The 15,277-nt window shown below is 37.7% G+C and overlaps 1 protein-coding gene across 3 annotated transcripts in view; it reads right to left on the bottom strand.

Moving 5' to 3' along the window:
- Positions 1-15,277, bottom strand: part of cep112 (centrosomal protein 112) — a 188,800-nt gene that overhangs the window by 161,000 nt on the left and 12,523 nt on the right. For all 3 annotated transcript variants that reach the window (XM_067377460.1, XM_067377469.1, XM_067377478.1), the window contains 4 exons: positions 11,601-11,682; positions 10,436-10,513; positions 2,476-2,523; positions 1,825-1,899 (listed from right to left, as the gene is read on the bottom strand). In XM_067377460.1, the coding sequence (XP_067233561.1) occupies positions 1,825-1,899; positions 2,476-2,523; positions 10,436-10,513; positions 11,601-11,682 (283 nt within the window). The remainder of the gene's footprint in view (positions 1-1,824; positions 1,900-2,475; positions 2,524-10,435; positions 10,514-11,600; positions 11,683-15,277) is intronic.

The following is a 15,277-nucleotide window of genomic DNA, read 5'->3' as shown; positions in this document are numbered from 1 at the left end:
TGAGATATCACCACCTTAAAGCTGCTGTGTTCTTTTTTCAATATTTAAACTAAAAGTGAACCACTCTAAAAAATAAAAAAATAAAAAAATAAAAATACAGTGATTCAGTTTAGTGGGATATGAAAAAGGTCATTATGGGTCATTTCAGATGGGAGTCACTTCATCTGAACATACGCATACCTGCAGCAGATCTCATTTTGCAGATTTTATTACCAGTAAAATGTTAAGTAAATTTAGTCTGACTGGATTCTTTTGCTCTGGTGGTCTACTGTATCAGTAGTAATAAAATAGACTGCTTTGAAAACCTATGTGTCTCTTTCCTGTTGTCAGACGATGAAAATTGTTACATTACCTGAGGATCTCACATAGGACATATCTATATTTTCAGTCTTCCAATGTTATTCATTATACTGTACATATCAATATACAGTACGTGGATATTAAAGTATTTGCTCTGAAATAGCTTAAAACAATCTTTTTTTTTCTTTTTTCCATTGAGAAGCACCATCATTTCAATAAAACAACCAATGAACTCAGATGATTACTCTAAAGCTCTAAACACTAACTCTAATTCTGATTTTACTCTTTAAGTTTAAATCATAATATGTGTCAGAACAAAACAAGAAAGGGTAGCAAAACAAGTCTACTGACACAGTTTTCAGGAAATGTAATGGAGAAATAAGGCTAGAACCCATCATTTCAGATTACAAAGAAAGAGTAAACAATGATAGTGAGGCACAATGCCAAGAACACACAACAAGAGAAGTGCCGGTAAAGAATACTAGAAATCGCACAAGCTTTGTTTTTCTCTGCCCTCAGCTCCACAGTCATTTCAATCAGGGGCAGCGAAGGGCAACTCATGCACCATTTCCCTTCATCAAAGCCTATAGCAGCTCCTGAGGAACGTCTGACTCACCCTTCACCCCATTACCTGGGAACGTTTCTTCAGCCTTGACATTAACTCAAGCGTCCTCTTGGCCAGCCATTGCTGCCACCTGTTATTAATTACAATGCTCTACAAGCCAACGCAGGCACTATTTACTCTGCTTACAATAAAACAATGTTTTTGCTAATCTCAGTATCTCTTTGCTTAAAAGTGTTTGGAGTTAATGTGGTGGCTTTATCTTTCAAACGGCAGCCCTGGAGACTTAAGCACTGTTTCAAAAGAGTATTTAGCTGTATTGTAGAGAAGACGAGGGCTGATGATGCTGTGTGACTGAAGTTGACCTAATTGAGCACTGCTCTTCCCAGAGGAAGTGTGATTACAGCAGGTCACGCTCAGTATATTCAACAATTCCAGTCAACTGACATCAAAGAGAAGCTTGTTCTATGGGATTTTCAGCTTAAACCCACATACAGGGGGAAACTGTCATCACAAACAGGGTTTGTAAAGCTCTTAGGAGAAGTCGGTGTCCCTAAACAAGCACAACTCAGAGAGGCTGGCTTTGGTAAGGTAAGTGAAGCTGTCATCCAGCATCGCTTTCTTGAGTTTATTAAAAGCAACCAGCCATCATGCAGCATTTACTTAAGAAGTGGAAAAGTGTGCTGGATGACAAACTTAAACAAGACAGCAGCACCAAAGAAAACAGTTATTGGTTAAGTGAAAACGTGTCATCATTTAATCATGTCGTCGCAAACCTGTAGAGATGTCTTGCTTTTGTGAGGGAATGAAGACGTTTAGCCGAATTTTGCTGTTCTTTTCCGTGCATCGTTATTCATTGAAATTTTTTCATCTTAATTTTTAGTTGAACTCTAGGGGACTGGACCAGCTTGAAGGTAATTACAGCACATTTTAAACATTTTGGGAAAACATAAATTTCCTACCTCCTTATCGGATTTCACTGGGGTGGCCTCATCAAAAAGAGTGCTGTTTTTCCCCAGACTTGATTTGTTGTAAATCTATTAATATAAAAGACAAAGACAGACATGAGCAAATACAGAAAAACGCTGGAATGTCAAAAAGTACTGGCTCTTTAAAATGATTAAGGAAAAAGTTACAATAGATCTACAGTATTGGTAGCACTAAATATTAGAATGAAGAACTCAAAAAGATTAAAAAAAAGTCTTCATTTTGGTGACTACATGTATGAATTTGATCATTTAGCATATTTTACCAATAGTGTTTAAACAACAACAATCACAGACACTGTTTTTCAGTGTCAGTGCCTTACTGAATGCCAAAATATTAGCAGCTTTTGTAGAACACAATATTAAGTCATTTGACCACTTTAGATTTTTTTTTATTATTAATTTTGAATGTTTACTTGAATACTTTCAGCTGTTGTTAGATACCAAAAAACGTCAAGCGCTGATAATTTAATTTGTATCTTTTGTTTCTAACTGTTCTGTTTCTCTTAATTGTTTTTTGTTCTTAATTTTGACTGTTTTCTTGAACAAGTTATGCTTTAATAATTATTCAATTGTAAATGCTGTTTGAGGTGTTGTTTCTGCTGCTACGGGCCCATTAGCACTTACTGGAGACAGCGGGACGGGGTTCTCACGCAGATATCTGGGCTTTTCTATCTGTAAAAATAAAACAATACAACACAACTTTACTCTCCTCCTCCTTTGGTAAGTCCCAAACACCCCCCGTCCACCTCTGACCTCCTTTTATTTGTCATAAACAATGTGGAATGACTTCAAAGAGTGTCACTTAAATACAGTCTCTTCACTACACAGACTGTGTTTACAGAAATCAGACCTCAAGCCTACAGAGGCATTGTGTGCAGCAAGGCCATTTCCGTTTCTTTTTAAAAACTCTTTTACCCTCCAGTGAATTTGTCTTTTGTCAACATAACCCATAATCTGTAAGCAATAGGGGTCTGTCTAGGACACACTCCATAGAAGACACATCTCAAAACATAATGAGATAGACCATGACTGAAACGCATCATTTTTCATAATGAAACCATAGTTTCACTTTTACTGTACAGAAAAACAATTTAAAGGTGCCCTAGAATCAAAAATTGAATTTACCTCGGCATAGTTGAATAACAAGAGTTCGGTACATGGAAAAGACATGCGTTGAGTTTCAAACTCCATTGCTTCCTCCTTCTTATACAAATCTCATTTGTTTAAAAGACCTCCGGAAAACAGGCGAATCTCAACATAACAATCTCAACATCATTAATATGTATAACCCCAATATTTGCATATGCCAGCCCATGATCAAGGCATTACACAAGGGCAGCCAGTATTAACATCTGGATCTGTGCACAGCAGAATCATCAGAGTAGGTAAGCAAGCAAGGACAATAGTGAAAAATGGCAGATGGAGCAATAATAACTGACATGATCCATGATTACATGATATTTTTAGTGATATTTGTAAATTGTCTTTCTAAATGTTTCATTAGCATGTTGCTAATGTACTGTTAAATGTGGTTAAAGTTACCATCGTTTATTACTGTATTCGCGGAGACAAGAGCCGTCGCTATTTTAATTTTTAAACACTTGCAGTCTGTATAATTCATAAACTTCATTCTTTGTAAATCTCTCCAACAGTGTAGCATTAGCCCGTTAGCCACAGAACATATAACTCAAACTCATTCAGAATCAAATGTAAACATCCAAATAAATACTATACTGACAGGAATCGATGCATGCAGCATGAATGACGAACATCTTGCAAAGATCCATTTGAGGGTTATATTAGCTGTGTGAACTTTGTTTATGCACTGTATAACTGCACTTATAATCGAGAGCTCGGGAGGGCAGGGACCGAGAGATTTAAAGGGGCCGAGCACCCTGAATCAGTGCATAGTTAATGATGCCCCAAAATAGGGGCATCATTAAATTAAAAAAAAAAGAATAATTAAAAAAAATCTATGGGGTATTTTGAGCTGAAACTTCACAGACACATTCAGGGGACACCTTAGACGTATATTACATCTTTTGAAAAGACGTTCTACGGCACCTTTAATCAAAATATCTGGCTCATAATAATACTTAGATAAAGCTTTCTTATTTCCATGACAATTAAGCATTTATCCCCCTCAAAGACTTTACCATAGACCGATAGTTTTTGTATACCACATTCAAAAACTCTGTTGACAACAAAATGACACAAATCACAGGACAAATGTCCTAATTATAACTGCACCTAAATTATCCAATTCAATGCAGCGAGGGGTCAGACCATCTGAAGTTGTCCAAAAAACTGATTTGTGTTTTTGCTTGCTTGAGAGTTATTACCTCTATGTATTGGTACTGCAAACTTTATGTTTTATGTTTAATCGTTATTGTTATGTTACTTGGTGGCCAAGAATGGCATTTTGCACATTCTGGTTCTTTTGGCTTAGAATTTAATTATAAATGTAATGATCAAGATCCCTCAAATTTCCACTTTTAAGGGGAAGGGTTTGAGTCTTAGTCTTAATTTTAAGGCAGCATATAATAGGGGTTTAACGGTACACAGAAGTCAAGGTTCAGTATGTACCTCGGCACAATGCCAAATGATTTTGTCTAATTATACAGATCATACTGTACAGATAAGAGTTAAGGTGATGATGACATGGGGCAACATTTTGAGCAATGTTGCCATCAACAGGCAACCTGGAGAGACACAAGTCAATTAATTAGGGCAACGGACAGTTGGCAGCAACTAATCATGGAGGAGCAAATCTACTGCCAACCCAATAAATACTTTAATATAAACACTTGTTAGGCACCTTATTTAAACTTTCAAATAATTTCTTCATTTTTATTAAATATAAATGCCTTCCTGATCTGATTTGTGATGGGAAAAGGGAGAAGAGCGAGTTTGGCAAAAGGTGGATTCGAACATGGGTCGATCACGTCAAAAGCTACTTTCACGTGCCATACTCCCTACGCTACGGCCTACGCCACTGCAGATGTACATAGTGCACGTCTTTTTAGCATTTACTAAAAATACAAAAAATATTTGATGGCTAAATTACAGCCTAAGAACATTAAATTGGACATCTGTTGGTATTGTAAGCAGTAAATGAGGTAAATTCCCTGTTTTGGGTTGACACATGACAACTTACCAGCATAAAAAGATATAAGTTCACGCTCTTTTTCTTCGCTCCACTGCCATTGAGAGGCTGCCATCTTGTTTGATTTTTTTTTTTAAGCTCCAAGCCGGTCACGTGATTGGCTACTAGCATTCTGATTGGAGGATCTCAAAAATTGCCCACAAACTATCTAAAGTATCTAGATAGAAATTTGTTGCTCATTCTCAAGGGGAAAGTGCCCAAGCAACTTTTCTCAACAGCACTGCTCAAAAAGTTGCCCTGTGTATCATCACCTTAAGACATCATTTGAAACTGTAAAGGGCAATTAGCAAACAGTGTTGCATTACCATGCACGCCCCCTTCTGAATTGGACTGTGGGTCGCCTGTGGCTTACTGTATTCGTCGTCTAACTGTACAGTATTTACAGATACCCCCTTTCCACCAGCACGAACCAGGTGCTAGTTCAGAGCTAGTGCTAGGGCCAGTTCGGAGTTGGTTCAACTGATGAACCTTCTAAGAACCGGTTTGCCTTTCCACAGACTAGAGAGCCACCACAGAGCCAGGTCTCGCGTCACTGTATACGTTTCATATTTCACAGCAAAACTAGCACTACAGCGGCAAACACAAATACACCAGGCTCGTTTGAGATGCATCGGCTTCACGCATAGCGATCGGCGCATGACATCAAAGCTCCGCGAGAACGATCCAAAAGCACAAGAAGTCGTATGCTCTACAAACGCTCCCGTGGATCCGCGGCACCCACCGAATCGGTCCGCGCTGCTCCGATGCATCTCGAACAAGCCTTTTATCAACAATCGCGGATGTTTTACTACTGTTGATGCTCATGGCTTTGCGAACCTACATCGGCATCCAAACACGGCTTGCCGTAATTTGTATATAGATGGAGATTACGATCGAGCTGCTATTAGCTAGATTAGCTGCTATTTCAAAAATGGCGGTCACAAGTTTCTTGTTGGTCACGGTAACCCCACCCCCAGCCCCTGACGCAAGCGGTTCTTACTTCTAGCCCAGCAATGTTTTGGTGCTACTTACGAACCACTTTTCCTGGTTCGGAGCTGGCGCTTTGTGTGTCGAAAGACAAAGAACTGATTTGAAACTAGGCTCTGGCTCCGAACCAGCACTCAAACGGCCTTGGTGGAAAAGGGGTAAGAGAGGTCTAAAACAGTGGTTCTCAACCAGGGGGTAGTGCCTACTAGGGAGCCTCAAAGCAGACCTAATATATGTTCTAATATATTTGTTGGTATATATACACATGAACAACTTTTCACATTATGCGTAATAGAGGTTTGTGTTTAGTTTCAAAATTGTGTTGTGTCAAATATCCACACATACTACTGTAAAAATACTACTGTGAAAATACTACTGTAAGTCAACAGTCAATTATAAGTAAGCCGTAGGTTGACTTATGAAGAGTGTTTAAGTGATGATGAGATTCTGGCTCAACCAAAGACATTACTCTGGGAAGATTGGGGAAGTCTCAGGAAAATACCACTTATTTTTGCAATTCCATTTTGGTAAAATTAGCAGCAACAGTGTTAAGTTGCTGTAATAAGTCACAATGACCCAGTCAAAAGTGTTTGATGCAGATTTTGTAAGTACTCGCACAGCATTATTCATCTAAATGAATCATCAGGCCACAGAACTGGACGGCAGCAGCGTGTTATCGCAGCGGTTTCCAGGCAGAACGAAGCGGTGCTGCGCTTCACGTTCACACATGATGCAGCTGTTGATTAGTCCAGCATCAGTGCCCACAGAGCAGGGGCCCAGAGCGGCTGAAAACCCGCCCGCAAGTGCACATACTTATCTCAACACTCCACTCTCTGATAAGAGCAAAGTTCAGACTCTTGTTTTACTGCATAAACTTTGTGATGAAACAAGCAGTCGGAAGGTTTCGCAATTTGCTGGGAAGTCAGAAGAGGCTATTGAGAAAATCTGGAGCCTAACACAGTCCTATAAAGCTTCAAACGCTTTGAACCCAAGAACTCAGCATGCCAACATGTTGAGCAATCACTGCAGCACATTTTTCCTCCCACATGGTGTAGTCATCCACAGCAAACAATACCATTCCTTTTTTATTTTTTTATTTTAAGGTTTAACCAAGAACTTAAACCTAGGATACGCTGAGAATGAACCATGGCCACTGATAGTGTCATTTTCTGGAATGTATAAAAAGAGTGTTTTTTTCATCATCTGAAATGTGCTTAAATCCCAAAGTAGTTTTATCAACTTGTCAAGATACTGGAATTTCTCATTTTACCTTACAATACATCAATACTCTATACTATTTTTGATACTACGGGGAAAAACTGCCATATAGATATAATATTATCTCCAAATTTTTTGTCTATCCACTATATTTTCAAGCTTTAAAAATGCAAGACAGCACTATTCCAAAGTGACTTATATAACGAAATTGTCAAGCACACAAAACATTTGAATTCATGCCGAACGAGAGAGGTACGCGAGAGCAGTGGATTTGTATAGTGTATTTCCCACATGCAGGTAGTTTCAGTTTCGCTTTAATTAAATTTGTTTAGTCTTGATCTATGATGCTTATAATAAATGCTTTTTATAATGAATGACAATAATTTATGTTACTTTTCTGCTTATATTTTTAATTCCTGTTCTGAGTGAGGGGATTTATAATTCTTTGTAAACATTTTGTTTTATTTGTCAATATTTTATATAAAATGTGACTTATACACCAATGCAACTTATCTTTGTTTGCTTTTGTTTTTTATTTTCTTTCTCTTAACAACACAGTTTTAACGCGGAGCATCTTATTTTCTGGAAAACACAATATTTGCACATACTGTCTGCATTGATTTAGCAGCCCATTCAGCAAACGAATAGCTCACAATTTCTTAGTTTGCTTGTGTGTGGTAAGATGTTAAAGGATTAGTTCACTTTCAAATAAAATTGTCCTGATAATTTACTCACCTCCATGTCATCCAAGATGTTCATGTCTTTCTTTCTTCAGTCAAAAAGAAATTCCAGGATTATTCTCCTTATAGTGGAATGGCCTCCAGACAGTTGAAGATCAAAATTACAGTTTCAGTGCAGCTTCAAAGGGCTTTAAAATATACCAGACGAGGAATAAGGGTCTTATCTAGCAAAACGATCGGCCAAAACCGCACTTTCGTATTCTTCAAAAAGCTTACGCTGTATGTCCTACACCTTCCCTATTCTACTTACGGAACGAACGTGGCACCAGATCCATTTTTTTCCGTAAGTAGAATAGAGAAGGCATAGGACATACAGCTTAAGCTTTTTGAAGAATACAAAAGTGTGGTTTTGGCGGAACCACTTGGAAGGCGATTATTTGTTTATATAAAGCATATACATTTACATTTTTTCCGAAAATGACTGATCATTTCGCTAGATAAGAAACTTATTCCTCGTCTGGTATCGTTTAAAGCCCTTTGAACATGCACTGAAACTGTAATTTTGACCTTCAACCATTTGGAGGCCATGGAAGTCCACTATAAGGAGAAAAATCCTGGAACTTTTTCATCAAAAATCTTAATTTCTTTTCGACTGAAGAAAGAATCTTGGATGACATGGGGGTGAGTAAATTATCAGGTAAAATTTATTTGAAAGTGAACTAATCCTTTAAGGATGCAGCAGGCAAGCATGATCTGGTGTACTTCACTGAGACTGTACAGCATCAGATACCTGAATAAGCTCTTTAAAAGGCAGGAAGCGAACCTGAAACTCTTCTTCATCATTTGACCATCAGTTGTTGAATTACTGCTGTTGTTATAGCAAATAACTGTACAAAATTCATTTAATGCCCATTTTCAATAATGCAATGATAATGGTACGGGACAAATATATAGCTGATTTTGGTGAAAATTCTACAATCAGTCTAATGAATAAAGAAAAGTATGTGTGCACTGAAAATAATTTAAATGTGCATGGCACGACGCTGTACCAGATAGCACCTTGTTAAACTGAGTGATATTGTGCAGGTGAATAAGTTTTTAGCTAATTTCAAAAATGTGACGATACAAGCATTTCTCCCTAGCATTTAGAACACTGTTGAGCGATTCTTAAACACCCCTGATTGGCCACTGTTATCATGTACTAAACAGATATGTCTGTGATTGGCTATAATGATCAATGCTTCAAAAACATCCTTAACATTTCTGCTGATAAACACCTGCTTTCAAACGGTCCTGTGTGTATTTGTGTAAGCGCTCAGTGAAGCATCAAAGATGTCTATTTAAACATGTTTTTGAAGCGTTGGTCATTGTAGCCAATCACAGACATATCTGTTGAGTGTGTGAACACAATGGCCAATCAGAGGTGTTTAAGAATCCACTCAACAGTGCTCAAAATCCTAGGGGGAAATGCTGGTATCGTCACATTTTTTAAAGCTGCAGTCCGCGATTTTTCCTCTTTGTCGCCATATCTTATTTGAAACCTGCAATTGCAGTCATATGCGGAACAGTTATCTGCCTCGGCACAGCTCGTCAGCGCGGATGAAACTAATGCTTGGTGTCAGTCATCGCACCGGTGTGGATCCTGTACTTCAGAATCACAGATTCTACGTCTTGAAAATTTTTTTTATATAAAATATCATCTGAACAAGTATGTAACATTTCTGCCACTTTTGTTCTGACCAACTGAGGAAAAAAGCATTACTATAAATCACGCTGCCAATGATGATTACATCTAACGATCGCTTAGCTCAGATCACATCAAACCGTGCAAATTATTATTACTGTTATATTGTTCTCAAATCGTTAATGTTAACAACATCAGCATTGTGTATTTAGTGTGTATTAGCGTTACCTGTAGATTTCAATTTCTGTATCCACTCCACAGTCCAAAGTCTTTTGCTTTTTGACTACGGGTAAATCTCCAGTTGTCACTGATGATTGTCATTTGGACCTTCTGGATTACAATCCACCATCAAAATGATGTTTAATTATTTCAGCTGCTGTGAGAACAGGCTATAAATGATCCGCTACCAGCTGCGCCCTCATGTGATAAAACCGATTAGCCTGGACGGGACTCCTTCCTTTCTGTTTATGCATGTGACGTAATGACGCACAGAGGAACTGCTGCATGCTCAAATTTCCCGCGGAAATCCACCATGTCGCTCTTATTATAAAACATTATTACAAGCTTACCGTTGTGAATCGAGCTAAGATGAGATCGTTTTAAACACTGGCTGATTATGTACTTGCTCAAAAATTGTTTTTGGATCATTTTTAACCAAAAAAAGTTACGGACTGCAGCTTTAAATTTCAGTACCGACTTTTGACAACACTAGTACAAATCAATTTTTTTGGGCTCAGTTCTCATGAAATGGTCATCATCATGGCACTAAACATTCATAGAGTATATGTAAATTAACTGTGAAAGAAAAAGCTGAATTTTAAACAAATGGGTAGATGGAGGGAGAAAAATATGAAAAACATCCAACTTTACCCCCAGGTTCCAGCTGTTGAAGCGAGTCTCAAAGTCACTATCATCAGAGGAGATGGGCGGCCTCCTGTGTGCCTCCGCCTGGAGGAGAAAAACACATTGAGGAACAAAGAGACGGCAAACCATGTCCAGGGATAGAGAGTGCTGACTGAGGCATGAACCGACATCACTGGTTTTGAAATAAACAGACTGAAAACCCTGCTAGACAATGGCAGAGATTAAGAAACCCTACAAAGCTTCAACTCACAATAATAACATAATAATATAATATCATTCCTCAATCTGTAATAAATATTGTATAATGTGACCACTTTAATCCACTCTTTTTATTATTTGGCTGAATAGCAAAGAACATTTTCTTAAGATATTGACTATTGATTGCGAGCTCAAATCAGAAGATAAATCTGAAATCTGTAATAAAAACTAAAATTAGTTACAAAAAGATTTTATTATGTATTGTCAGAAACTACAAATGCTTAATATTTTTAAAATATTAAATAAACATTAAAAATGTTTATAGATTTTTTTATATAGAAAAGAGATGCAGTAACTGAGAGATGGCCTTGGAATATGGATGGCACACCAGATGTTTGACTGCTCCACATCATTTCTGCTTTTCCCTTCACATGCAATAAATTCCTGTGGAGGGTCACATGGTGTCCCGCTCCTCTTTGTTTTCAGGCACTGCTTGTTTTTCAGGAGAAGCCATCTCTTTAAAGTTCTATTAATTTGAAAGTTTCCAGGGAACTGTGTTTCCAGGTTCACTTTCCTGAGTTCAGCTTCGGCTCGTCAGGAAAGAGAAGCAAGGAAATGTCCGATAAAGCTCAATTCTAATGAAGTACATGGATACTGTTGAAGCTTAATAGACTGTGGGAAGGGGATAGTTCACATTGAGCAAACAACTCACATTACAGGAAGGTGTCTGAACCCAAATACCTGATAAAAACTGGGACACATGAGAGCAATCCTAGTTCTAACACAAAGATATAGAAGTCATGGTGATTCTGTGTGGCCAGTTGGTGAAAAAACTCAATACTTACACCTGTGAGGTCTACAGCTTTGCATTATTGTGGTCATGGCTTTAGGGTCAGGTTAGTTTCAGTGTTTTATTGAAGGAAGTTCAAGCTGAGAGGCCTGATCTTCGATAAGTTGAAATCATAAAACTCACCATCTTGACATCATCCTTGATATTGTGTTTGACGGGACTTGAGGACAAGGGTCTAGTTGGTGACTTATCGCTGAGCAACTTCCTGTGGAAAAGAAAAGATTTCAGATGGTCATTTTAAAACAAGAGCCAAATGTTAACCTGTACCGATGCTAGCTCCCTTTTACTAGAACATTCATGAACAAACATTTCGAAATCCACATGCACAGATGCTTTAGCCTGTTCTATGTTGTCTGTGTTTAACACATTCATGCAGGGAAGCATAAAAATTATACATGTGATGGAAACATTGCATCATCTTTAACACATCTAAAACACATGGTCCGTGTTCCTAAATACTTGTATTAAGCAACAGCAGACTTGCCACATACTCATGCCTGTCGGGGGCATTTATTATACATAATTTCCAGTTCAATGATATTTATGATCTCTTTCTTTGCCCAGATAATTCCAGTTGATCTGCTACGCTGAGGCCACCAACGACAACTTCAAAGGCTGAGACTCGTCTGACTAGATGTCGCTGATTTCAACAGCCATGACACATTTGTTTCACGGGCAAATTAAGAACGTGTTCTCGAGCTAATTATGGATGCTTAACGCAAATCTCAACTAATTAAACTAATCCCCCATAAGTCAAATGATGAAGAGAGGGAGGATGTGATGACTATATGAAAGTCTCGTCAAGTATTTGGGAACACATACACCCTCTTTTTTTCTATGATTTTGTTTGGACTTACTATTAAGCTCTAGCCTAAAATACACATCAAAAGGCAGTTTTAAAAGCACTGCCATTTTTATTTTGCTGTCAGTCACATAGCTGAATGCACGGCCTACAATTATTTAAGTGCTTATAGCAATGATGGCTGTATCCAGATATGCACAGACAGCACTGCAAATGAGAAAGTCCGTACTTTTAAGTGTGCAATAAAACAAAAGTATCATGATTCACTAATCTAATGTGTCATTAAACCACATCTTAAAGTGTACTGTTGCCATTTGCATGTAAGCATTAGCATATCAAATTAATACCTTAAAATGAATTATTACTTTTACAACACTCTTCACCTTTCACCTTTCACATTCTACCCTGCTACGTGAAGCTCACTGAAATAAAAACAGGAGCACCATGCAAAACTCTGTAATTAACTAAATTGTGAAGCAATTCACCCTGTATCCCATGAATGCATGTGAATGTATGATCGTCCCTTCAGGGCTCGCTGCAAAATATATGTTCATGCAGAAGAAAAAGATTTACATTAAAAACACCAAATAAGTAAAGAAATAACTCAATTTACAAATCACAAATTTAAATTGAATTGGCCACAATACACTGGATGTTGAATTGGAAGACCAAGAATTTGCTGAGCAGCAATTTGAAGTAATTGAATAATAGCATTCAGGAAACTTTCAAACAAGGCTGTCACACCAACAGTCTTTAAAAACTTTCCTTTCCTGTTAAAAATTACACTTAATGCAGTTATATAAATTTCCATTAATTTTAAATGTACTTTCAATTCAAATTGACTTAAAATTATGCACCGTAAAGATATTTAAAATTCTATTCAATCCTGGATGATGCACAGGTTGGAAGTTGTTACTGTCAACAAAATCATTATCTCAGCAGCGTTGTGGCTTTTAGAAGTCCCTAAATGAGAGACAGCAGCATGTAACAGCTTAAAAAAATAAAAAAATAAAAAAATAAACCTTATGACTGTAATTCAGCTGAAAAATTTGGATACAGGAAACAACAGGAAACAGTATACTGTCCAGTCACCTGACATATTATTTTCAACATTTGATTCGAGCAGTGTTCCGTAAGTTACTTCAAAAAAGTAATTAACTACTAATTACTAAATACATCAATGCTGTATTTAAAATACTTTTCTAATTACTCTGTCTGAAAAGTAATTTAATTACTCAATAAGTAACATTACTAATTACTTCTTAAAATCCCTATAAACCTTGACCAAATAGAAAGGAAACTCTTTAAATAATGGAAAAGTGAAGTAATTGGAATAATTCCATTCTGCAAAACAGCCACTCGCTTCTGCCGACATCTTCAGACAGCGACTACACAGCCAACGGGTGCGAAGTTGCAAACTCACGCACAAATTTAGATTTTAAATTCAAGAAAGAAAGATTATCAGGAAAACATTTTTTGAAAGTGGACTAATCCTTTAATAGTCAATAAATGAGAAAACTTGCATTACTAACTTGGAAAAGTAACTCAGATATTTTGATTTAAATTTAAAAGTAATGTGTTACTTTAATAGTTACTTGAAAAAAGTAATCTGATTACATAACTTGCGTTACTTGTAATGTGTTACCCCAAGTCTGCATATTACAGATAGCATGTAAACTGGGATGCAGTCATTGACATAAGTTGTGTAGTGCAGCATGCCAGCCACAAGGGGGCTAAAAGGATACAATATATAGCTCTGTGTTTGCACACTACATCAAAGACCACATCTAAAAGGGCACAGCAAAAAAATCTGCTCGACTGCATGCATACTACACACACACAGTCTACCTTCCCTTTGAGATGTCAGATGAGGCCAGCCATTGTGATTGGCGCCTGGCCGTTAACAGGTGGATGGGGATAATTGAACGAGATGAGAGTGTGGGATCAAAGAGCTGTGGGGGCAGATCGTGGAGGTGCTGCTGCCCCTCAGCCTGATTAAAGCCCATGTCCTGACCTGCAGCTGCTCACAACGGCCCCAGTCTCAGGGACACGTCCTCATCCACACCACTTAAAAACACAAGGCCAAAGCATTCATGTGTACTTGACTCAAACCTTGGACTCAGGAACACATCTGATGTCTCTTATGGCCATCGCTGCCACTGTCACATTTGGCAACGGTTGGAGACTCTGGCTAATGTTTCCGGTGAACACAAAACCCAAACAGGGTTCACATGAGGAAACTAGGTCTTTAGATGATCTGAACATGTGAGTGGCCACAAGTGTGTTGCTATGTGACTTTTAGGGTGTTCTGAATGTATGTGTTCTGATTGGTTGTAAGTGTATTACTAGACTGTGGCTATTGTGTGGTCACTAAAGGTGCGGTCACATTAGCAAAATTGTCATTATTTTTCTATTGTCAATATTGTAGCAATATGAAGACACAGCTTACGCAGAAGTCCAAGAAATTTCATGACCAACTGAAGCCGATGCAAAATACATACTTCACCCCTGTATGTACGATTCCCAATCATGTGAACTCATATGAACTCCTAACTGAATTTCACCAGCAAAAATATGCAGAACAGTAAATGTGACCGAACGTTAAAAGTTCAAGAACGATAACTATAAAGATAACTATAACTATATTTGCGACCACACTAATGAACAATGACGGTCTGTTTATTCTAAGCTCATGCGCTGCGGTTTTAAAGTGTGCACAACATGTTTTTGTTGTTCTTGTTGCATTTACACGTTTTAACCAGCAGATGTCCTCAGCATGCTATTTTTGGAGAGAATAGCTAGTGTAATCTATCTAATCTACCAGTAAATTTAGCTGACGAAGTCAACGTAGTGGAATAAAATTAAAAACACCTAGTCTTTTTCACCACAACTTCAAAGGAAACAAGATAATGTTTCTGAAATTATTGCTGGATACCTGAGGTAATTTTATGTTACACTGTTTGCTAGCCTGGCATAATGATCTCTTCGTTAATACTTC

This window comes from Chanodichthys erythropterus, chromosome 3 (assembly GCF_024489055.1).
Source record: "Chanodichthys erythropterus isolate Z2021 chromosome 3, ASM2448905v1, whole genome shotgun sequence".
NCBI classification, from domain to species: domain Eukaryota; kingdom Metazoa; phylum Chordata; class Actinopteri; order Cypriniformes; family Xenocyprididae; genus Chanodichthys; species Chanodichthys erythropterus.
The sequence above is the reverse complement of the archived record's forward strand: the minus strand, read 5'-3'. Positions and strand labels throughout refer to the sequence as shown.